Source organism: Motacilla alba, chromosome 2 (genome assembly GCF_015832195.1).
Source record: "Motacilla alba alba isolate MOTALB_02 chromosome 2, Motacilla_alba_V1.0_pri, whole genome shotgun sequence".
Lineage (NCBI taxonomy): Eukaryota > Metazoa > Chordata > Aves > Passeriformes > Motacillidae > Motacilla > Motacilla alba.
The window spans coordinates 76,336,987-76,362,386 of NC_052017.1; the positions used below are offsets into that span (position 1 = coordinate 76,336,987).

Below are 25,400 nucleotides of genomic sequence, written 5' to 3' on the forward strand. Positions count from 1 at the left end.
AACCCAGCAAACCATAACAATATGTTAACTTTTATATGTCCCCTTTCAAATCTGCTGATCCCCAGTCCTGCCATTCAGTTTTGCACTATTGCACTGACTGCCACAGAATGCCTTCAAGGAACATAAAAGGAACCTGGTAGGCTTTCAGAAGCTCTGTATTGACAGAAGATTTTTTTCTTTTTTTACTGTGTTGGTCGTTGGCCTGTGATGTAAACTCTGCAGACTGTCAGGGAGGCATTTGGATTGGGATTTTTTAGATGGGAAATTAGTATGTTGTTGGTTTGTACGCACCTTCGATTGAATGTGAATTTTTCTTTTCAGTTCTGGTAGGTTTCATCATCCATGCTGTATTATAAGGATAGCATTATTGGAGAAGTCTTCTTTAAACTTTTTTTTTCTGGCTTAGTTGCTGATGGAGGTTGAGGTTTATGTAATTACATGTTTCTTTGCTGCTTTTATTTTCATGTGGCAGCTTCTTGTCCACCAGAAAACTTTGGATCTTTTTAGAAAATTTCACACAAAAGCATACAGACAGTTAAGAAAATTATCTCTCAAAAAATATTTCACGTATTAATTATTAACCTAACAGGTTACAAAAACACTGAAAGGAGGCCAGAGTTGTAAAGAAAAATTTTTCTAAGCACCAATGTGTAATACTTCTTTGTACCCATTATGTTTATTTTCATTTACTGTGGATGGCAGTCAACATTTTTGTGCAAAGGGTAAAAAATTAAGATTTATTATATTTTTCTTTAGTAAAAATCATGTGTTGAAAAGGTTGATGCAATGCTGCAAAAATTATCAGATTTTGGGAAAAAAATGCAACATATTTTTCAATTCCAAAGTACTCATTTGACTATGCATTTAAATGTAAGTTGATGAAATAAAAATATTTTGGTTATGGAGAATATAAACTTGTAAAAATACTATTATGAAGTAACTTAGAATATAAACTTGTAAAAATACTATTATGAAGTAACTTTTGTATTATGTGATGTACAGCAATAGCTGTGAAAAATAAAATCCTACATTAGGAAATTTGGATTTTGAGTACGGAATTAAGGCATCTCAAGTAAAATACAATTCAGTTTTGAATTCTTTCATGGATCTAAATAAATTCATAGGTTTATTTGTCACTTTACAAAATATGTAAATACTCTTCCAGATTCAGACATCTATCAAGTAGGTAATGGTTCTCTACTTTATTTTGACTAAAGAATGTCAAAGCTATTATGTTGCTTTTTGTAAAAATACTATTATGAAGTAACTTTTGTATTATGTGATGTACAGCAATAGCTGTGAAAAATAAAATCCTACATTAGGAAATTTGGATTTTGAGTACGGAATTAAGGCATCTCAAGTAAAATACAATTCAGTTTTGAATTCTTTCATGGATCTAAATAAATTCATAGGTTTATTTGTCACTTTACAAAATATGTAAATACTCTTCCAGATTCAGACATCTATCAAGTAGGTAATGGTTCTCTAATTTATTTTGACTAAAGAATGTCAAAGCTATTATGTTGCTTTTTCCCCCTTCAGAACATTATCAACTGTATGTTCCTGAGTCGGCTCAAGTTGGATCAGCAGTTGGCAAAATCAAAGCAAATGATGCAGACACTGGTTCAAATGCAGACATGAAGTACACAATTATAAATGGTGATGGTGCTGGGATATTCTCCATATCTACCGACAAAGAAACCAGGGAAGGAATTCTCTCTCTGAAAAAGGTAAGCCATAGAAGATGTAAAATTTGGGTAAAAATTCTACTTTTGTCCCCAACCTGCTTAAATCTTGGCATAGAAAGTTTATCTGTGGCAAGGAATGTGTAATTCAATTTTCATAGACTGTTATTCTTTGATTTACTTTCCAGTTTGTATCTAAATGATCCAGTATTGTGCTAAAGACTTAAAATGTTACTTGGCGAGCTATTGCAGAGTTATCATTTATATGTAATTCCCATATTTGTCCCAGTCAGCTGAGAGTTCTTATGTGGGTTTGTTGTTACTGATTCTTGTATGTACATATAAATTATATGTATCCATAGACCCTAAAAATTAAAAGTTAGTATATATTCAAAATTGCTAATATGAATTCTGGTCTTGATTAATGGCTGGATAAATGAAATCCTGAGAAAATATGAAATAAGAGAATAAAAAAAAAAACTATCATAAAGCATGATATTTTTTTTTTTTGCTTCCAGGTAGATATATATGTATTAAAGGCATCAAAAATAGCTTCTGACTCAAGGAAATATTATTTTTATAATTCATAAATATTTAAAAGATCTCTTTGAGTATCATAAAAACCTTTAACTCTGTGTCTTTTGTAAAGGTTATGTAATACCCACCTTTTTCAACCACATAAAAGTAAACTGTCATTTTTATACCACTGAATTTATTTCATGATGGCCTTGTTATAGCTAAAACCATAATCTGTTATTTCTTCTTTAAAATGAGCATTGTACCCTCACCATGGCTAATTTTCATTACCTACTACATTTATTCATATTCAAAACATGAAGCAGAAAGAAGGAATTTGCAACAAACTGAAAGACATAGAAAAATTTGTGAAATCACATTTCTTCCTGGTTTTGCCAAAGTAACTTCAAAAAATTTTTCACTACTATTTAGAATATGACAAAAGCACGTGTTATTTTATGTACGCATGACTGTAATCTAGGTCATTTTTACATCAAGACAAGAAGATATAAGTTTTGCTTAAGTAATGTTAAATTCCAGTTTGGCCCTTATAAGTTACAGAAATTTGTGTATAATAACTCCATTATTTCCTTGGATACCTTATCCCTTTGTACAGTATTTAAAAAGTGATCTTGGTTGGGTTTTTTTTGTTTTGTTTTGTTTTTTCTTTTTTTATTCAATCTTGTATGCAGTTTAATAAGTATATTATATGCTGTGTGCTGTAATTGCTTTAAATTTAGATTGGGTTTCAAGCTGAATTTTTTGGTAGTCCACCCAAAATAAATAATCTAAACTAAGAACAGAAGTGTTTCAGTTTTGTATATCAGATACCAGTGCCTTCTATAACAGTAAAATATAATGATTTATCTTCTAGTACTTCTCCAGAAGAATTTACAGTAGGCACATTGGAAAAGCCAGAAGTAAATATATTATTGTGTCCAATGACCTGAAATCCTCATCAAAATATTAAAGCTTCCCTTATGTAAGATTCTGATACAAAGGCTGGGAGTGTTAGAATCTTTTTTAGTCTCATGCTGGGCTGACCCAAAACATCCAGTACTTTCATTATCTTTCTTATTGACAAACCTGTGGAGCCATTCTTCTGTCTCAAAGATCCTTCCACAAAGGGTTGATTATGAACTACTATTTCTACTTTACCTCATGCATTTCCTCATTTGAGTAAGAAACTGGAGGAAATTCAAACAAAATAGCCTAGTAAAATATTATTCTCTGTGTCCTTCAAAAAAATAATGTCATCATGCTCCCCCTCTGTCATGATTTTCAGAAAAATGTGTTAGAACCTTCCTGACCTCAAGTCAGCAAGTATCATTCAGGTTTCCCAGAAAAAGTGTCTAACAGCCCATGTCTCTTCAATTTTGCATAATGAAACTGGAAATCTTCAAGAAACAGATAGTTATTTCCCATAAAATCCTGTATCTCCTTTTGGGAGTTGCAGTTACCCTAATACGAGATTCCTTTTGGGAGTCTCATATTAGAAACTCAAACCACAGTATAGTATTTTCCAGTTAGCCCTGTAATTGGTCACTTGAGCTACATTTGGCATTTTCAGTTTGGCATGAAAATCATCATAGCCAAAAAATGCATATTGAAGTTATGTTGGTAATTGTAATGAAAGGATATTATTAACTGGGAAAATAGAAAGCATGAACAAAAATTCTGTTTAATTCATATAAAATATAAAAGTTTTGTTTTCTTTCTGGGGAAGACAATGATCTTCAGACAATGATAATTTTTAAGTAAATACAGAAATTTTTTGCATATTTAGAGACACAAGACAAGTCTGTCTCTCGCCTTATATCTACAGCTAATGATTGAGCTGTTATAGGAAGAAAAAAAAAGCAAATGAAAGCAAAAAACTACTCTGACTAATTTAAAATATCAGCTTTTTCTGATTATCTGAATAGATTTTTCCCTTTAAAAAAGTGGTATTGTCTGATCAAAGAACTAGATAAAAGAAAGAGTTTGTTTTACTAGTAGAATTTGTGTCATTCCTCCTGTGTTTTCTGAGAGAAATTAATCTTCCTATATGAGTTAATTCAGTCATTGTCAATATAAACTGACTTTTTCAAAATGACATCAAAGATAAAAGTTGCAGTCCTATTTTAAACCTGTTTGTTCTTAGAACATGCATGCTGCAGAGAAATGAAAATCACTAGTCAATACTTGGCTGCTCATAACAAAAAAATCCATAAATTAATGGACATCTGAGTTAGAATTTATTAAACATATATTTCTTTATGAATTTACTTGAATAGTATACGTAGCTGTTTTTTCTTGCATAGTAATAGATTTACCAGGCTATGGTAAATTTCCATGCCTTTAGAACTTTTTACTTTTACATTGAGGAAAAGGAAACAGAGAATATGAGGGTCACAAAAGCCTTAAAGTTCAGAGAATGAATTAATTTTCCTTAAGTACACAAAGGAGAAATCAAACAAATATATAAAGTGCATATAAATCCTGACCGATTATTCTTATACATCATCAGTCAAATTTATTGTAGATTTCATCTACAAAATGCACACAGACAGTGACAAGGCTATATATATAGAGTTCCTCGTATGTCTTGCCTAACATATTACTTTGCCACTCCTTGGGGTGACAGGAAATACTACTTTAAACTTGGATGAAGAGTTTTTGTTAGATAGACTGTGATGTACCCACAGAATGGTACTGGTATCAGAGGAATTCTGCCATGCCATAATGGAAATAAAAATTCTGGTTCTACAAAAATTCCATGCATATGCAACTTCTTTTAATGATATGACTGTGTTTTGAAACTGTTGGAAATAGACAGACTACATCTGCTCTCTTACACTGAGTGTTTTCCTGTAAGTAGTTGCTTTTATTCAGTTGAGAATAAAAGAGATGCCCAAAAGAATTTTAATGTCCTTGCTGCTGTTTATGACACTTTTTTATTTAAGATGTGAAGCTACTTTAATTCAGCATACATCAGTCTCTAGCTTTTTCAGGATTTAGGATTTACTGATAAAAACCAAAAGATGGCAAAATTCAGATATTGCATTATCATGAAAGTAGAATCTGAGGCTCATTCTATACCCTGGGCTATTTCCAAAACTAGTATCTTTTTCAATATTCTGTTACAGAGAAAAATTGAAACCATCCTGCTTCATTTGTATCCTTCTACATACAAGGTATGACAGTGGCTGCCAGAATACCAGAGAATATCATCCCTTTCCAGTAACATTAAGAAATATTTAAGTAAAACAGAAAAGATGTTGTTAAGTTGCTAGCAGGTTAAACTGGAGAACAGAATGTGTCTGAGAATTTTTTTTTTCCTGCCAACAGCCACTCAACTATGAAAAAAAGAAATCATATACACTTAATATAGAAGGAGCAAATACTCACCTGGATTTTCGCTTTTCGCACTTGGGACCATTCAAAGATGTAACGATGTTGAAGGTCATCGTTGGCGATGTGGACGAACCCCCACTCTTCACTATGCCTTCCTATGTCATGGAAGTCTATGAAAATGCAAAGATTGGGACTCCTGTTGGCACCGTAACAGCACATGATCCTGATGCTGCAAACAGTTTAGTGAGGTATAGTAAATCCAAATTATAGGGATTAATTATTCAATCATGATATTGAATTTCACAAGCTCAATGGTTAAGGAAATCTGAAGTGTAGGAAGATGGTTTATGTTAGTACATAAAGGGAAACATAGGTCAGAACAATGTTGTAATCAGTCTAAATAGATTAGATTCAGTAACATAACCTTCAGCCTTTATTTGAAAGAATAAATAATTCTTTCAAATAAATAGTGCACTGTAACTCCAATCATTGGTCCAAGCAAAGGATTTTCCAGTGGTGTCCTGCTATAAATCTGTTAAATATCATAGCACTGTTTTCTCCTGTCTGTCAAAATTGTGGTGGCCCTCTGCACACTTGCTGCACTGTAGTTGTCCCAGGTGCTTGTGCAAGACAGCAACAGCTTTAGATACATCTTCCTTTTAGAGACAAGCAGGATCATTTTTGCAAAAGTTTGGTTGAGGTTGAGCCCAGTATTTTGTAACATCCTTTAGTTTCAGTAAAGCATCAAAAGAATCAAATATGTGCAATAATGAATTTTGTGGAACAATATATGAACTTTATGTGTCAAAGGTGGCAGTAGATCTAAAATGTTTCCAAAAAATATCCATAAAAACATTTTTTGATTCTTTTCCTTTCCACGATATAATGATATATCCTTGTAGAACTCATTAATTATATCCTTGGAAAGAAGTTTTTCTTCAGCTAGTTAAGAATATTTAGTCTCCTGACTGAGTTGAAATCTGATGGGTATGTGTAATAGTCTTAGTAAGATGAAACCATCTTTTCAGAGCAATGAAGACATCAGACTTTTATGGTTCTTTTGTGATAATAGTCTGAGATTCAAAATGTTTTGTGTCAGAGAATCAATATATGCAATTTCTTAGTGGCAAGTTATTGCCTTTGAAAAATTTCCACTATGGTATTTGTGCCTAAATTGTAACCTACATAATAAAATTTTGCTAAAAATAGCTGCCAAATGCCTGTAGCTCTAATACCATGATTCTGAAGCTATTAACACAGTCAGATCAATTACCATTGTGGAAATTTGGAGTAGGAAGGGCAAGTGCATATTTGACTAGCTGGTCCATAATTCAACTGTCTGTTGCCCATAACAGTTTTGTCTAGAGAGAGATAAATCTGGCAAAAGGGAAGCAGCAGCAGTTTGTACAAAGCCTGGGAAGGCCAGAAGTAGATTTTCTGGGTGAAACAGGCAGTAATCTGGAGATAGAGGGATCAGAAGGAGAAATATTTTCAAATATTGAGCTTTTTGTATATGCTTTCTTTTTTCCCAAACTTGAATTTGTAACCAGTGATTGAGGACAGAATATTAAGTATCCATATTGTTAACTTAATTGAGGGAAAAAATTGTTCTTACTTTAGTCTATCATGCTTTTTCCTCAATTGACATATATTTTTGGGTTGTTTCTTCCATATCTTAATGTCTCAATGGAGAAAAATATATAGTACTAACATAACATACCAAACCATGAAGATCTGAAGGCAGTCAGTTCTCACTACGTTACGTTGGTTGGGTTGGGCAAGGGCAGTGGTAGCTCGGATATCCTTGGCATTATATTGTGACCAGGTCCACCTTCTAGCCAGGCTTTATCCATCTTGGTGGAACTGACAGTGCATGTCATTTGTGAGAGTGCGGGCTTTTAATGCTGATTGTCTGAGACCTGAACTAACATCTTGCTGTGTGGGACTCTAAACAGACACCAGGCTGGGTTGGCATGCCCTCAAGTTTTGCTTGAGCTTCCTGCTGTGGGACCAGAAATGCTGGTTTGAGAATTGACAGCTCCAATCCCCCCATACTTACCTCAGCTTCACAAAGAAACACTGATATAGTACAGAAGGGCTTTGTATTATTTCAAGATCTGGCTACAGTTTGGGAAACTCGGAGTTAGAGGAGGTGTGACCTGAGAAGTAAAACAGACTTCATGGCCCGAGCTGCTGCTCCACTTGGAGGCAGGGTCCTGCCCCATGCTCCACTCAAGAGTGACAAGCAAAGGAGACACTCAGAGGGGGCTGTATTTCTCAGAAGTGTTCATTAAGTGCCTTATGGCCTTTTGTGCTGCAGGAAATGTCTCCACTGTTTGTCTGAAACCCTGGTGAGTCAGAAAGACAGTCAGAAGTAACAAGGTCACATCTCTTCTTTGTTTCCCCATAATTCCTAGCTAATTGAAAATGAAAATAGTGATTATAAAAATGGAATTAGGAAGATTCAGTGTAACTTTCATAGAAAGCAGAGACCACAATCTCCTGGGAAAGTTGATAGAGATAGGACTTGACCTGCTGATCTCTGTGTAGCAGGGGAGTAACAGAACAGTACTTCTTATCCAAATGGCTCAGATATATCTCCAAATACTGAATACTGTGAGGCTACAGGGCAAGACACAGAGCAGTGATTTGCTTATCAGTCTTTCCTAATCCACTTGTGCATCTTTTCCACTTTGCAAGGACACTTGCTGCCGCGTATGAGATTGATGAAGCATTTAGGCACACACAGTAGAAACCATATCACTTTGCTGTTCCGCTTCTAAAACAGATACAGTGCTGTGATTTGTTCACTGACCAATTAAAAAACAGTTTATTTTGATGGCAGGAACAATTCTTGTATAATGGTTGGAAGTGTAGTTAAGGTAATTAACATTGCTGAAATCTTTTTAACTTATTTGAACTGAACACAAAAATAAATAGCATCATCTGCTGCTATCAGTAGAGGGAGACAAAGTGGGTTTTGTCCTTATTTCCTCACTGAAATTTCATCACAGTGATTTCATCTTGTTCCTGAGCTGAGCTGTCTTCAGAAGGCACTGACTTTTTGCCAGTGCTTGTACTACTGTTTTAGTCTTTAAACCCCAGCAGAACAATCTCTGTAATAACAAATGTAGCTAATAGCAGTGGGGTCTTTTTATTCAGTACTTTTCTGATTGGCAATTTGGACTGTTCTGAAGGATTTTTCTTTTCAAGTTGATTGATTTTTTTTTCTTTAAAAAGATAGAAATACATTTTCAGGGAAACCTTTTTAAATGCTCTGGTTTAGAATAAGATTATTATTCTACTGAAATATGAATAGCAAGATATAATAGAAAGCATAAGAAATAAATATATTGAAACTTCATAATGTATTAATTTTAACTATAAAGGGGTTTTGCATAGTTTGAAAATCACTTAAAAATTTGCCTAAAAATTATTTTCTAAATCAACAGAAAACATCTTTATTTGTCATTCATTCACAGGTATTACTGCCCTATTGCAACATTTATGAGAGACTAATCCCCTTTCATTGCTTTGTGTCAAGTATTCTGCTTCCATACTCATATCTTTTGTTGCTTGAAAAGATCAGCATTAAGTCACATCTTATAATAATATCTGATGTGCAAGTGGATCTTGAAAAGTATGTTCCCACACAATGCAGAAGAAAGCATGACTATTAAATACTCTAATTACAATTTTTATTAGTCCATTATTCATTTTAAATCTCTGTATATCTACTTAGAAAGTATCTTTTTTTCTTTCTGAAATCAGACACAGAAGACCTGCATGGAGAGGGGTGCAAACAGCTTTTAACTGGCAAGGCATCAAGTGGTGCCTCAGGACAGGGCCTCTTGAAACCCTGACATGTAGGTGGTGATCCTTGGGTGGTGAGTCCACCCAGGCACAGCTCATACTCCACATGATCCTTGGAGCTTTCCAGCTGCCTCTGGTCTGTTGCCAGTGGAATGTATTTTGGGAACATAATGCTGCAGCTGTTCCCCAAGCCACCTCCAAGGCAGTGACGCAGAAAAGAGCTGAGACGTAGTTTTAAGACCATGACGCTTTCTGCAGCTCTGATGTAATAGTGAAAGCAGTTCCATGACATAGATCAGCTCCCCCAGAATAACTTCCTGGTTTGATAATCTACTGTGAAGAACTGAAAGTCTTTGCTTTTGCTAACCTTATACACTTAAGAGTAGGGTTTGAGAAAGAAGACATCCAGTTATAGAAATACAGTAACATCAGATCACTCCTTTGAGTGCTACTTTGTCATGCAGGGATACAGGAGGTAAATCACTGTTTTGAGCATTAATGATAAGTAATTTTTTTACACACACTTATTATGTTTAACTTAGGTTGTATGCATTTCTGGGAAGATTTTTTCTTTTTCTGGTATCTAACAGAAAACTTCTGGTGAATGGGGTACAGGTCCTGATGAGGACTCTGCCTGTGACAGTAGTGTTAAACGATAAGAAAGATAAGCATCTTCCCTTTTCAGAAGGTCTACAATTGCTTGGCTAAAAGCAACTTTGTGGGTTTTTTTGTGGTTTGTTTTGTTTTGTTTTGTTTTTTGGTCCTCGGAAGATTGATTTGTTAAATTCGTATTTTGGAATTCAAGTAAATTTTCTGTTGGACCCTAATCATGTTGTAATATGTCTTACTATAATGCATTTTATTCACAAAGATTGATCAGCTATAGGAAACAGAAGTCAGGAAAAAAACCTGTTGCTTTGGGTTTTATTTTTTTTTCTTTTTTAAATTTTGTGCTAAAAATAATTTTAATGTTTTAATTTTTTTTGTCCTAAAAATTGACTTTTAATTTTGCGCTAAGTTGGTGAAGAATAAGAGTACTCTCTCAGCTATGATCCTGCTTCCCACTTTTCTGATGGTCTTATACTGTTGCCTTAAAATGGATAATATATCATAGTGGTTAGTACACATGTATATACTAATGAGTACAAAAACTTGCTTTTCAACATCTGGTATGTAAAGACTCTAATAAATTCATAGTTCCCTTGTTCTACTTTGATTTAAATTGACAAGCTTATCTTTCCTTCTTTCAGAAAGAATACTAAAAAATTAATTAATTACAAGTGCATGTGATTATAACAATGTGGTGTAGGAATTTGGTCCTCAATTCCTGTATTAGGCAGAGAAATTTAACTTTTGCTGCATTGATCTTCTCAGTCATCTTTTAGATTCATCTGAAGGTGAATACTTTTTGTCATCAGCCTTTAGAAAGTAAAGTTAGTTTTCAGTAAATATTATTTTAAGCAGCATGCTTATACCTAGATGAAAGAACACAACCAATAAGTTTTATGCTTTCCTATTATTATATCTTAAAGTCTTAAAGACATAAAATATTGGCAAAAAAAATCAGGTTTTAGACTTCTTTTCTAATGTAAAGTTTAAATTTGCTACAGGTAGAGTAAAACCTCAACTTGTGATTCAAATTGAAGGGAGGTGCAAGACAACTGCCTGAAAGGATCAAAGGAAGGGGCTGAAAATTAAATCATGTTTTTAAGGTTCCCCCCCCCCCCCCCCCGCCATCTCCCCCATTCTCTGAGATCAATTCAGTTTCTGTGCTCTCAGTAGAGAAAAGAGATAAGGCTGTTCCTCTTCTGGAAAATACAGTAGTCCCTTCTCCTAGTTATTTTCATTTGCCTTACTTGCTCTTTGAATGTCATATAGGAGGAATAAAATCAGGTTTTTTCCTGCTGTCCTGTGCACAGCCAGCATGGCTTCCCTAAGGACAAGTCCTGCTTGACCATTCTAGTGGCCTTGATGGAGTGACTGTACCAGTGGACAAGGAAAGGGTTACAGATGTCATTTATCTGGACTGCAATAAAGCCTTTGACACAGTCCCCCACAACATAATTTTCTGTAAACTGGGAGGAGATGGATGGAATGGGTGGACTGTTAGACTGTTTGGGGTGACATAATTGCAGCTTCCCAGTACCTGAAGGGAGACTACACAAAAGGTCGAGAGGGATTATTTACAAGAGCATGTAGTGACAGGACAAGAGGGAATGGCTTCAAACTGAAAGAGAGTTGATCTAGCTTAGACATTAGCAAAAAAAAATACTTCACTGTGAGGGTGGTAAGACATTGAAAAATGTTGCCCATAGAAGTTGTGGATGCCACATAACTGAAAATGCATAAGGTGTGGTTGGATGGGGCTCTGAGCAGTATGGTCTAGGGGAAGGTCTCGCTGCCCATGTCAGAGGGGTTGGAACTAGATGTTATCCAAGGTCTCTTCCAACCCAGGCTATGATTAAATGAGTCTATGACTCTCTCTTGGCTCTACTTAGGGTAGCTTGCTGAGATCAGTGCCATCATGCAGAGTAACCTTCCCTCCCTCGTATGCCTGTGGGAGAACATGAGAGATTTTCCAGATTCTGCCAGGCCTGTGCTTGTGAAGACAAAGGCAGAAATCGGCCCTCCTCAAAGGAGACTTCAAAGTACAAAACCATCATAATTCCTCCACTATTCTCTCTAAAACTGTCAGTGAACTGAGACAGAAAAGGAGCAGAAAAAGGGATTTTGAATGGCTGGAGAGAGATGGGAATTTTTCTTCAATTTCTTCACTAATTCTCCATCTGACTTCACAGTGAGCAAACATTTTAAAACCTTTCTTTATAGTGTTGAGGTGAGAGGTCTCTTGCTGTTTTGTTCCCTGAGGCCTCAAATTAGTTTTGGTTCCTGTCAAATTATGTGTCCTAGGTCTCCCAGTAACAAGCATGTTCATGTCCTTGAGCAGGAACTGGTAAGATGCTCTTACATCTCTTCTGACTAGCAAAAATCCAGCTCAGGATAGTGGTCAGAATCCCACGTCAACCACAGCCACCTCCATCCCTCCCTGAGAGCTGAGAGAGGAAACACTGTCAGATCAGCTTTTTGACCATGAAAGACAGATTTTTCATGCCAGAACATCATCTTTATTTTTCTCTAATTTTTACTGACTTCAGAATGTCTCGAGCATTAACAGTCTTTTATGGTTTTAGAGTCAGCCTTCATATCTGAACATCTCTAGAGTATAGTCATTTTGATAGGGTCATGCAACTCCAATAAATAGGCATCAATCTATCAATCTTGGTTTTATTTGGTTTAGTGTATAATAAGTAGAGAGAAAAAAAGAGTATGTAAGTGGAATACCATTCTTTAGCTGGTAGGTAGAAAAGTAGTCATAGAAGTAGAGAAGTAGCTGTGGCTGTATCTAGCTTGTAGAGGAAAATGAAATTGTTTCTCATGCAATACTGACTGCACCTTATTGCTTATCAGCATCTGAATGTTAATCTCTTTGACTAACAAGCAACTCGGATATAAGATATAGTTCTGCCATCAACACATCTACCTGAAATGTTTTTGGACAGTCATAATCTTATGAAGAAATTCATAAAGTCATGAAAAGACAAACCTTTAACTGGCTTTGAATTCTGAATTATGCCTTGAAGGGCGTGGCTTGGTCTTAGCCTACACTGACTGGCAGGATTAGCTGGAAAAATGATCACTGATTAACACGTGCAGACAGAAACTGCCAGCTAGAAATGATGAGTGTCTAGAAAGAACTAGACATTTGTTTCCTTCAAATGAACAATGTTTCAAATTTCCTGTGTTCAAGGCGAGCAGTGTGCTAGAGGATGGGAATAAGAACTGGAGCAGGAAGCTGACTTCTGCATAGAATTCAAACCAGCAGTGCCTGCCTCTCAGGGACTTTCCTGGGAGACAGTGGTTCACTGCTGTGAATTCCCCTGTGTCCCCAGGGATCCTGCAACTCACATCTCTAGGACTAGGACATGGAACACTGCCACTCTGGCTGAGCTGAGATTTCAGCATTAGAGGTGAGCCAGGAATTCTGTATGGAAACAACAAGGCACTGCTGATCAGCTGGTGGATGTTAGATGGGAGCCAGCACCAGAGAGAACTCAGTGAGAACAGCATATTGAATCAGCTTAATTTAAATGCTGTGAGAGGAGCAGTATCTTTCTCAAAGGTTATGCTATGTCTGTTTGAAAAGAAAGCAAAGGAACAGTAAACAGAGGGGATACCTTCTCCAAGCTATCTTCAAATGTATTCAATTTTCACACCTGGAAAGCACAGTTGAAGGCTGTAGTTCTCAGTGGCATTCTTCTGCTAAGGAGCTCTGGAACATCGAATTCTCCTTAATGTACCAGACCTGCTGCAGGGAGAAAATTGGTTACCTGCTGATTGGCATGACTTCTGACTCATACTTCACAATTGCATTTCTCTCCTGGCTGAATTCGTTTGAACTATGGGGAAATAAATTGGCCCTGGAATGAAGGTACTGTAGTGCAAGACAGCCACAGCAACAGAATGTCTCCCCACCACCTCATTTGGCTTCAAGGCTTTGCTGCTGGTTCCCAGGCTCATGAGTGCTGCTGTCAGGAGGCAGAGAAAAGATAAAAGGCATACACTCAAGTTATGTCCCAGCATGGGCCATTTCTTGTTGTTCTCTAGCTGGTCAATCACAGAGAGTATCAGCTGGTTGGTTCTCTCAGTCTTTGTCACACCTCCTTTTCTCACTCTATGTAGTTGCTTACTCTTCCTTTTCTAAGATATTTTATAAAATGAAATAAAAATTTATGTACTTTATTTCTTTCTGGTAAAGTTTCTTGCTTAAATCTTTAACTGAACAGGTTTTCTTACAACAGCATTTGTCTATTAACTGATAAGTCTATTTTTAAGCTACTGTCTGCAAAAATATATAGCCTTATTTTTATGGCTTTGTGGTCAGCACAGTAGTGATTAACAGAATAGTTACTGCCTGATGTTGACAATAAGCAAAGAGTGTCCAGAGTAATTAATGTTTGCAGGATGAGACTCTTGTATTATAAGATTTGGCTTTGCAGTACATATTGGATTTTCAGTATGTGTTCCATAGGAACAGGTCAGGAAAGAATATTTGATTTCTTTTTTCAGCAAATCATCCTTGTTGTTATCAGGAGGCTTCTAGAGCAAAAATATACTAGGAGAGAAGTAATTAAATTTTATCTTTGCATAACTGATTGTAAGCTCTACTACTAAAAGGTCTCCAAGAAAACTGAAGGACAATTATGCTTCCCACACTTTCTCTTCTACCCTTCTAGTTCATCATATAAAAGATGCTTGTGTATCTCTGTGTATATATTGACCAACACAACCAAACATTAATTATTTCTGTGTTAAAAGTAGTATGATCAAAACATTCCAACTATTTTTCCTACTTCAGTTTTCCTACGCTGCCCAGCATAAGGTGTAAGGCATGGGGGGGTATTTCTCCACCTGAAGCATGTATCTTCTGGACAAAGTTCAGATGTCAACATGATTCTCTAGCAAATACAGCAGATTTGTGGATTTTTACAGGTTGATACCACTCTGTCTCCAAGTTTTTATAAATAGTTAAATGCAATGCTATCTGTGGACATGGGAGATACAACTTCTCCACTGAGACTGGCACAGCCTTAAAGAGGTGATTATACCTTGTAAAAATAGGGCCACATAAAATAATACCAAGAGGATAATTGTATGGTCCATTTTAGTTCTTTTTTGTGATGCATCCACAGAGGATTCCAGTATTCCTCAAAACAAAATAAATTTCTTTGGATGTCTGCACCATCCAATATTTCATGATCAGTGACTGATGAAAGTTCATCAGGAGTTTTCTTTTAATTCCTCTCCTGAGTTTACCAAGCATGGAGAGCCACACCAACTTTCAGAAGTGTGTCTGCAATGACTGCTGTGTATATATTCACTAACTTTTTTTGTTCTTTTTCTGGCAAGATCATTGTTTTGTTCTTTGGTTTTGTTTTTTTTTTTTCCCATTCAGTTAGCGATACAGTGAATAATGTCCTTTGAAAAAATTTTCCTGACTTAAACTCTTAAAAATTGCCCCATCACCTACACAATCAAGATCTTCTTAGTCCACTTGTTCGAAGCAACTTGAGCTGCCATCTTGCACATCCTAAGTGTCACTATTGGGTACTTCTGATATATTTTGGAATGAGATATTCTCAGATGTTGGTAATAATGAACTGCAAAATAATTTCTGACTTAGCTAATGGGAACCATCAAGGACAATCCTTGCTCCAGAAAAATGTAAAATGAGTAGGAACTGAGGTCTGCTGTCCCTTCAGCAACTCCAACAGTCATTCAGCAGGGCTTTCACTCTTCATGATGTTGAAAAGAAAGATGGAGAACTAGTGAAAAGAAAGATATTCTATCCTAGGTTTGGATGATTTGATCTCTAGTGACCGAACTATGGTTCTTTAGCTGCTGAAAGTACTTGAGGCCTGGCAAGAAAATCTGGAGTTCCAAAAGGCAAGTTAGCATACTGTCAAGCAGATGTAAACATTTCTTACAGGTAGGAGAGGTGGGTTCAGTTAGGAAAATCTACCCTAAGTCACCAAATCCTGTCTGAGGAGGCTTTTCCACTGAGTCTCCAATCCTTTGACCAGTTAAGGTGACTTACTCAGATTTCGGCTTTCCCTTCTAAGTGCTTTCTTTCTTTTGCTTTTTCACATCACCTCTGCCTTTAATATATCATTCAATTAAATACTGGTTTGTTTGCTTGCTTGCTTTTTGTTTACACCACCGGTATAAATAAGTACATAATGAGAGAAATAAAATTAATTTTAATTGTTTTGTGCTTGGCAAGTTTTATGTGTGCCACTCTTTTTATTAGGAATTACAATCTGGTGATGTAAAAATAAGAGCAATTGGATGGGAAAAAGAAATCATTTTGACCTTTACATGCCTTCCATATATGAAATATATATGAAATTTCTCAGAATGAGAGCAGGGATGAAAAATTATCAGGAAAAGTAGTTATGGTATATAAATTTTTTTTTTTTTTCTGGAGTTAGTCAAGAAGGCTTGAAAGGGTTGAGTAATTGCTTCATTTGTTAAAAGCCATAGTAAATTCTGGCTTTGAGAAAAGTCTTGTCAATCTTTTGTGTTCCTTCCCTCTGATTCCATTACCTACTTCAAGGCTTTTAGTTTCCCTGCTAGGCAAAGTGCCCAGAAGCCAAGGGAACAAAGCAGGGAAGTTTAGTTTTGCTTCTAGGGTACTGCCAATGGCTGCTCTGGGAACCAGATGTTTCTGATACTCTGTAATGGTAATGTTCCAAATGGCTTATGTGTCACCTTGTCACCGAGTTAATGTCAGAGAGGTATGCTTTGAAACGGGAACCAAGGCTGATCACACTAGTTTGCAGCAATAGGCAAATAAGCCGAATAATAATGCACTAGTTTCTGCTTTCTTTTTTGCTTTTCCATTTCATGATTTTTAGTCAAAGTACATGTGTGTCTTACCTTTGACAGGGTTGTATACTGCTGTGCAAAATACCACCTGTTAGCAATTTATATCTTTGTGACTCACAGTGTAAATATTGTTATGTATCAAAAGAAAAAAAGATTATGAAAGAAATAAAATACGGTGTTACTTTGGGTTTCTCCAAATTATGTATTTTTTTCAGGTTGTTTTTTAAATGTCTGTGATTTTAAAAGCTTAAAAGTAATAATCTTATAGAGATTTCTGATACTTTGGATGATACATACTACAATGAATATGTATTTATTGTTATATTTCTTCATAGATATTTCATTGATCATGACACAGAAGAAGATAGGTATTTCACCATTGATGCTAGTACTGGAACCATTAAGACTGCCAAGATCTTTGACAGAGAGGAGACACCTTGGTACAACATCACAGTGGCTGCTTCCGAGATAGGTAAATAATTTATTTGGCACATAGTATGAAAAATAAAAATTAGAAAGGAAAATAACCACTCTCAGATTTTGAGAAAGACTACGTTAATATGTTATGTTCTTTTTATCACCAGTGGGTTTTTAGCTAGTCCAGATAAAAGAGAGTTTTCTGTGTGTATGTGAATACTCTAACTCCAAAGAACAATTAAATAAAATCACATGCCTATGTGAGTCCACCTGTGTAAATTTGCCAGATTTCTCTGCATGGGACAGAAGGCTGCCAACTTACTCAGCAACATTTCTAAGCATTCAATCTCCTAAAATCAACAGCTTGTGCCATTTGTGTTTCACAATTCATATGTCTTAGAAGTTAACAGTGTTTAGTACTGTCTGAGAAATTCATCTTTCCTTCTTGTATCTATTATCAACTATTTTAGCAAATTGCATGCCAATTGTATGCCCATGTTAATTTGTATTTAACAGATGCTTAGCAGTTTGTGATTATGTTTCTGGCCTTTTAATAGGCAAATTACCAAGGTATAATAAATATTACCTGTGCATTTGAAAGTCCTCTAACTTTGATGAGTCTCCATTGCCTCAGATAAGCCCTGCAATGATCAAAAGCCATCTGGCTGAGGAGTCTGAGACAAATATTTCTTCTTGAGGCAAGGAGAGTTTAAAGAACATTTTAGTTAAGCTTTTGTATTGCAGGGTCTTTATTTTTCCACGGTCAAAGTTTTAAATTTAAAAAGCTCAACAAGGCAAATGAAGAAAGAAAAAGCGCCATTCTGGATTGATAGATTCAATCCTCCAAACTCTGTCCATGATAACATCTTTCAGTGGCAGTGATTTTGATCAAAACTGTGAAATGCTTTTATGTATATTCATTTTCTTTTTTTTATTTTTTTTAATGATAAAATGCAGGTCTTACCTCTAACAGGTTCCACTGACATTATTGAGCCTGGTGTGCTTTCATCTGTTTCATCTCTTGGTTAAAATTTAATCTTTTCTGCCACTACAGCACTAGCATATGCTACAAAATAAACAGCATGAATGTATTTCACAAAGACAAAAAATTGTTTTCTATTATTGTACCTACATTCACAACTAAATTGACATTTTGAGCTAAGTACATTCCTATAGTAAATAATAGGATCTAGAATTTTATTATTAGCTCCTTGAAAAAGTAAACACTAACACTCCTGTGTGCTTGACAGTGTTGACATATATAGAATGTCATTTCAGTTCAGCATAAAACTGAATTCAGCATGAAATAAAATATAATTAAAGCCTAATCATAAACAGGTGCATACTGTTAATAATTAAAAAAAATATTTAAAAGCTACACAGGGACACTGAAAAAAAAGAGTATTCATGAGTCCTTTTTTGGAAACCATTGAAATGTAATTATTTTCCAGAAAGAAATATCAATAGCATAAATCTTTAACATAGTTTTCTCCACATTATTTGTTTCACATAATCAAAAGAGTGCTGGTACATGTATCATGCTAAGAATAGTATGAAGAAGGAGAATTTTGTTTATAACTAAACCAGAATGGAATAATTTTTTTAGATGCTCTGCTTAGAAGTCTCTGTTTCAGGTGCAATTTTTTACAGGAAAACATGAATCTCATTTTTTCCCCTTGCACTGCCTTTGTTACTGTTAAAGCTGAGGTTGGAAAAATAAGTAAATCTATAGTGTCAGTTGAAAAAACAATTCATTTATGAAAAAAGAAAGAGATAGTAGTGAGGAAGAGATGGATGAAAGACAGACTGGCAGGCAGCCTAAATGACAGACAGCCTTTCCTTGTGTCTACTTCCTCAACCATTCTGTTATTTGCAGTAATTTGGAAATTATAACACTGTTCTCCAAATCCCTTGTGAACTTAATAATGATTTTATGGTGGAGCAAAGAGCATATGTTGTGTATGGCCAAAGCTCTTCCTTTAAGTGCTGTCTATCCCATATCTAGTCTTATGGTTTTTGCTTTCAAGTTCAAGCACAAGGTATTGCAAAACCAAGACTAAAGCTGAAATATCAGTCAAAGGCTATGACAAAAGTGTTATTTAGCTGTGGGGGAGGTATTCCTCAAATTTATCTGATGCAGTAGAAGGCATTTGCAGTTTCTGACACCATTTGCTTGGCCAAGAACACAGCAGAACCTGCAAGTCTCATAAAGATTGTGTTCCTTCAACAAGTGGTATTCTGTGGGTATAAAGTGCTGATTGTAGTTAGTTTCTTGAAGTGTTTTTCTCTCTTCTCTTTATGCTACATTTCACTGATAAGTGTTCAGTTTCTACCTATCATCCTTTTGGCCACTATTTGCAACTGGGCTTATTTTATATAAATGAAATTTAGAACTGACATTATATTTCTACCCCCAACTGAGTGATATCTTCATGCTTCAATCTTATTCTTTCTGAACATTTCAATCTTATTCTTTCAACATTTCTGAAAATTTCTGAACATTTCACTTTTCATCTCTGTATGTGATATATACTGTCTGCATTGGTCAAATGTTCTCTCTGAAATCTGAGGAAGTCCTACCACTTTGCTCTGTGGGAGTAATGCTGATGTAATAATCCTCAGGCTTTTTTATGTTTGTGCTCTTACTTCTTAAAGCATACCATTACTATAAAAATTAATGGGCAATCCTTTTCTTTCTTTAACATGCATTGTTCTTAAACAGCAGCATTTTCATATCCAGAAGCATTTACTTTGGTTGTTTCAATACTGGTGCTTCCTGAAATCTCTATGTAGTATTAAGAAAAAAGATGATGAAGTAGTACTATAGTTTATGTTGAAGGATCAAGAGACTAAATCTGGGGCAGGGAGAAGGAGCAGTCGTACTAACAGTAGCACTAATACTTTAAAATACAGATTCACATAGAATTATTACCATTTAATTGACTTCTTCAAATTCCTCGATAAAAAAATACAAAAGTCTATTTGAAAAAGGGAAAAGATATAATTTGCTTGATTCTAGTAAAGGTTTTTAAACCAGTCTTTGACAAGAGTAATGAGAATAGAAAAGTACAGATCAAATGCACAATGTTTTATAACACATGAAAAACTGATTTAGAGAAAAGAAATACAGTCATAGCATAGTAATACCAAGAATAGTCTGTCCCTCTGGAAGTGGAAAAACTTGAGGCTGAGCTATTTTAAGGACTAGCATAGAATCTGTCAATTAGAATTCATTATACTGATAGCACTCAATGATAGGAAATGATTCAAATTCCAAAATAACCTCCCTAGCTGGTAAGAATTAAGGAGGGTTGAGAGAGATTCATGGAAGAACAAGACACTTAGAAGAATGGGATAGATAACTGATGAATAATCTTATGCACCAGTTCACATGCAGGGCCAACTGGCAGGTGAGCAGCTTTTAAAAGAAGGATATGGTGGAGATTCTGGTGGATGAAAGCTGGGCAATGGCTAGTGATGTGCTCTTGTGGCAAAGGAGGCCGACGTCATTCTGCACTGGGTGAGGAAACCTGCAGTCAGCAGGCTGAGAGAGGTGATCCTTCCCCTCTATACAGCCCTGGTGAGGCTACACGAGGAATGCTCCCAGATCTGGGCTCCTCAATACAAAAAAAGACATGGACATATTGACTAAGTCCAGTGCAGGAGCATGAAATCATGAAGGCTGGAGTATCTCTCATATGAGGAGAGGCTGAAAAAGCTCAGATTGTTCAGCCTAGTGATGTGAAGGCTCAGAAGCAGCTTTTCAATGTGTTTGAATAACTGTTAGGGGGAGTCTAAGAGGTGACTAAAGAGATCAACATCAGGAAAGTCTCATCTGAGTAGTATCCGGTAAAATGACAGGAGGCAATATGCATAAATTGAAGCACAGAAAATTCCATTTAAACCAAATAAGAAATACAGTTTTACTGTAAGATTGATCAAAAATTGGAACAGGTCATATTGAGAGGTTGTGAATTCTCTGTCTTGTAGACATTCAGAACCCAACTGGACACAGCCCAGAGCAATGTGCGCTCTAGATCCAGCTTTGAGCAATAGAGTTGTACTTGCAGATCCATGGAGACACCTTCAAAATTAATAATTCTGTATTTTTTTTTTATACTAGGAACTGTGTTTTTAACATGGAGAATAAAACAAAATAAGAAAATGGAGCAAACCAGTTTCTTGATATGTTTTTCAGGTGCTGTTAACATCAAAAGGTTATCGGAGTTCATAAAATACTGACATTTAGATGGATAATAACTGTGCTTCTAATTAGAAATGTGATTTTTAAAAAGCAAGATAAGTGCTTATATTTCAAAGATTTTAAAGGTACCTTTTAACTGGGAAGTTGTCACATATTTCTATTATGCAGCTGGTTGTCATATCAGAATGTAGAAAGGATTTCTGGGTTTATTAGATCATCAGCAGTTTGGGGATCAAATTGTGATCCCCTGATTGTCTCCATAATGCTCTGCAGTGGCTGAAAATGGAAAAATCAGACCATTTTCCACTATTTGGGTAACAGACTAACTTGAATGCAATGGGTGCAAAAACTTGTGGTTGAAGAGACAGTAAAAAGTTCCTAATTTGTAAAGCTGTGGGGAGGCTATATAGAACAGGAGAACTGAAATAATAGTGTTTCATGCCAGGTTCTGTCAGATCCCCCAGACCTAATGAAATCCTATCAAGAGACTGCAAAAAATGACTACATTAAAGGAGTCGATATATGGAGCTTTGACACCATAATGGATTAGAAATCAAAATACTGAAAAGACATCATTATGCACTTTATTTTACATTAAAAAAAACCATAAATCTCCAAGGTGTTAAAAAAGTCAGATATTGGACAAAAACCTCAACCAAACAAATATATTTGTCTTTGTTTATACATCTTCTGTATTTACTTTGCCATGCCTATTTCTTATGGATTTCAGGGGAAAAAATGCTGAGGTGTTGAGTTAGGGCAGTACTTCATTGACAAACTATGCAATACCCTATATTCTATGGAAAGGATACCAGGAAAAAGTAATTGCAAAAAACTACTCAAAAAAATAACTTTTAAATACATTTAAATAGAGTGCCAACAAACCCTGCTCAGAATTTAAATATGTGAAAAGTTGGGATAACTCACCAGAATAAAAGCTTGGAACAGTCATTTTACAAGTCTTAGAGTTAAAAAACATTAAAGTGTTTTTTCTAATTATAGCATGAGTAGTTTTTTAACTACTATTGTACTATTTTACTCTTGGTAAAAAACAATAACAGAAACATACAGTTACATAATTCAGAGGAAAACAGGATCCACAGAGACAACTAATCATATGCAGCAGTGAAATATAAAACTCCTTGAGTTGCTGAATGATGAAAGTCCTATAATTACAAAAAATAGATAAAGTGCATTGTTATAGTGAGGTGTGGTTATAGCTGTTCTTTAGAATCACAGGGATGTTGCTACCTGTATTACCATCATTAAACAGCATGGTTATGAGAAGAATTTGACAGTTCTTTTTCACATTTTATATTTGCAGAAAATAAATTACTAAGATTTGGGTAGGATATTAAAATATATTACTCCTGATAGCGCTCCATGAGGCTGTCATATGGAGAAGGATAAGTGAAGCTAGAGGGGAGATATAAAGTATACATTGTATTTCTGTTAATACTATTATGAGGCAAGCTGATTTATTTTACAAAAAGTGAAATCAAAAGACAAAAATACACAATTATTTTTTGTTTATTTTGAAACACATGAAAGAAACATATGAATTGCCTGAAGGAAATAAGTCTTTGGAGGAATACCTTCCTCAGATACAACACTAAAAAAAAAGAACAAGAACTTTTGTCAATTTATTTTCTCATTTTTAATTTTTCCACATAACCAAGAATGACTCTAATAGCTTGTGGCAAATAATCAGTTTTTAGAAAATGCTTCCTTTACAATATCTTTATGAAAATAATATAAATCAGAACAAAATGCTGTTGCAGTTTTATAAATCGTTTAGATAGATCCTTACCATTTGTATCTGGTGGACAGCAGGATGATTGTTTAATACCAGTGAGTTTGTTGCTACATTCCTGCCTCAGTTTTTCTTTTAAATGAATTTTTCTTACAATAAATATAAAAATAAAATAAATATAAAATAGAAATATAAAATCATAGCAATTTTCAGTCTCTTTTTTTAAACTAGTAATATTTGTAGCAATAGAGAATGGACCTAAAGAATTAAATTCACTACTTTTTTTTTTTTTTAATATCATTAGAGGGAAATACTGTGGTTTTTTTATTGTTTTTATATATATGATTATCTCTATAGGTACATTACAGAAACAGAAATAAATTGTTACCATAAACCCTGAGTTCACCAAGGGAAAAAAAAACCCCAAACATATTCATTTTTCATCTTTGACCTCATTTGCATTCTGCCTTCTAGTTTAGTTTCAGAAAGAGTTTTGGTATTGGTAACATTTTTTTTTTCCAGAAAATAGAATCTGCCACAAAAGTATTTCCCTAAATTTGAAAGAGATTAAAGTAGATTTTAAAAACAAAACTACAGGGTTTTGATACTGTATTGGTCATGATGCAGTGATAAAGACCTGGATATCTGCTATTTTTTTTACTGGTGAGAGCTGGACATAGTACTGGTACCTGGTCCAAACTTACCAATGATGCACAGTTTACTTTCAGGTTTGGCAAACTGCCTGCTAAGACATCACAGCAATATGAACTTATAGCATCATAAAGTCATTAAGGGTGGAAAAGACTTGTAGGATCATTGAATCCAACCATTTAGCCAGGAGAAAAGAAGGCTTGGGGAAAATTCTGTTGCTCTCTACCACTGCCTGAGAGGAGAATCCAGCAAGGTGGGGCTTGGCCTCTTCTACCAAGTAACAAGTGAGAGGACAAGAAAAAATTGCTTAAAGTTGTACCAGGGAAGATTCCATCTTGATATTAGGAAAAACTGCTTCATTGACAGAGTAGCCAGGCACTGGAACAAGCTGCCCGGAGAAGCAGTGGAATGACAATTTCTGGAAGTTTTCAAAAATCATGTGAATGTAGCAGCATCCGCTGTTTTTTTTTTAAATGTGCTTACCAATGCAATACAGGAAACCTACAAAAAAGCTATTTTAAACATCTAACAGTTGCTGAAAGGCAGTTAGTTCTCCAGCCTGCTCAAGGAATTATGCTTCTAATTCCAATTTCAATGTTTATTCCCTGTTTATATTGGTTTAGTCATTGCCTTGATTTTCTTCTCCTGTTCCCTTGGGAAAAGCTACAATGAAGATATCCCTACATTATCATCTGAAAGTGGAGTAGGGCATGGCTCTTCTTAGCTACCAAGGTGGGGCTCTAGAGAAGGGATAGAATTTGGAATCATGACATTTACTTCCCCTTTGAAACTTTGGGACAGAAATCTCAAAATGGACATTTCCAGATACAGAACCAGTGTGTTTTGTGGTGCTCTCTTCTAATCAGGCATGCAACACCAACATCGTCTGTGAGAATTTTGCTTGCATTATGGCAATAGAGGGTTTCCAGCTTGAAAACTAAATGTTTTTGGTCTACTGCAGTGCTATGATTATTACTACTGCTTCTGTAGTTGCTGCTGCTATCACTACTACTGTGATACAAGAGAAATGAGCAGTGACTTCAGCTTTATATTTATCAGTAAAAAGTTAAATTTTGCTATGAGAAAAAAAAAAAAAATTACTATCCATCTTCAGGTAACATTATTTAGAAGAACTCACATCCTTAAAATGAAGACTGGAACATCAAACTTATTCTTAGAATCTGCATAATTTTCTCCTTGCCAGAAAATTTTGTTTATCACATATATACATCATCCTGAATTAAACTCAGTATGTTATTAATATTGCCACTCTCACCTGCATGTTGGATATTCTTCCATCATTTAGGCTTTTTTTTTGGTAGTATATTTTATCCATCCTATATCTATGTTTATTCTTCTAATGTGTTTAAGCTAATCTTTGTTTGAGGAATATGATGAGACTTTTGTACTTCTCTTTAAGAAGTAATAAAAGCTAGTTGAATTTCTTAAGTATTGGTTTGCATTTAAGGTCTTGAAAAGATGTCAAATGGGCTTATATAGTAAACAGTTATGAACCAGTCTACAGTTAGCTAATCTACTAAAAAACAAATCTAAAAAACAAGAGAACAAAACAAGCAAA

At 35.2% G+C, this 25,400-nt stretch overlaps 1 protein-coding gene across 21 annotated transcripts in view; it reads left to right on the forward strand.

The window, feature by feature from the left end:
- Positions 1–25,400, forward strand: part of CDH18 (cadherin 18) — a 497,477-nt gene that overhangs the window by 445,121 nt on the left and 26,956 nt on the right. For all 21 annotated transcript variants that reach the window (XM_038128610.1, XM_038128601.1, XM_038128611.1 and 18 more), the window contains 3 exons: positions 1,543–1,730; positions 5,532–5,785; positions 17,132–17,268. In XM_038128610.1, the coding sequence (XP_037984538.1) occupies positions 1,543–1,730; positions 5,532–5,785; positions 17,132–17,268 (579 nt within the window). The remainder of the gene's footprint in view (positions 1–1,542; positions 1,731–5,531; positions 5,786–17,131; positions 17,269–25,400) is intronic.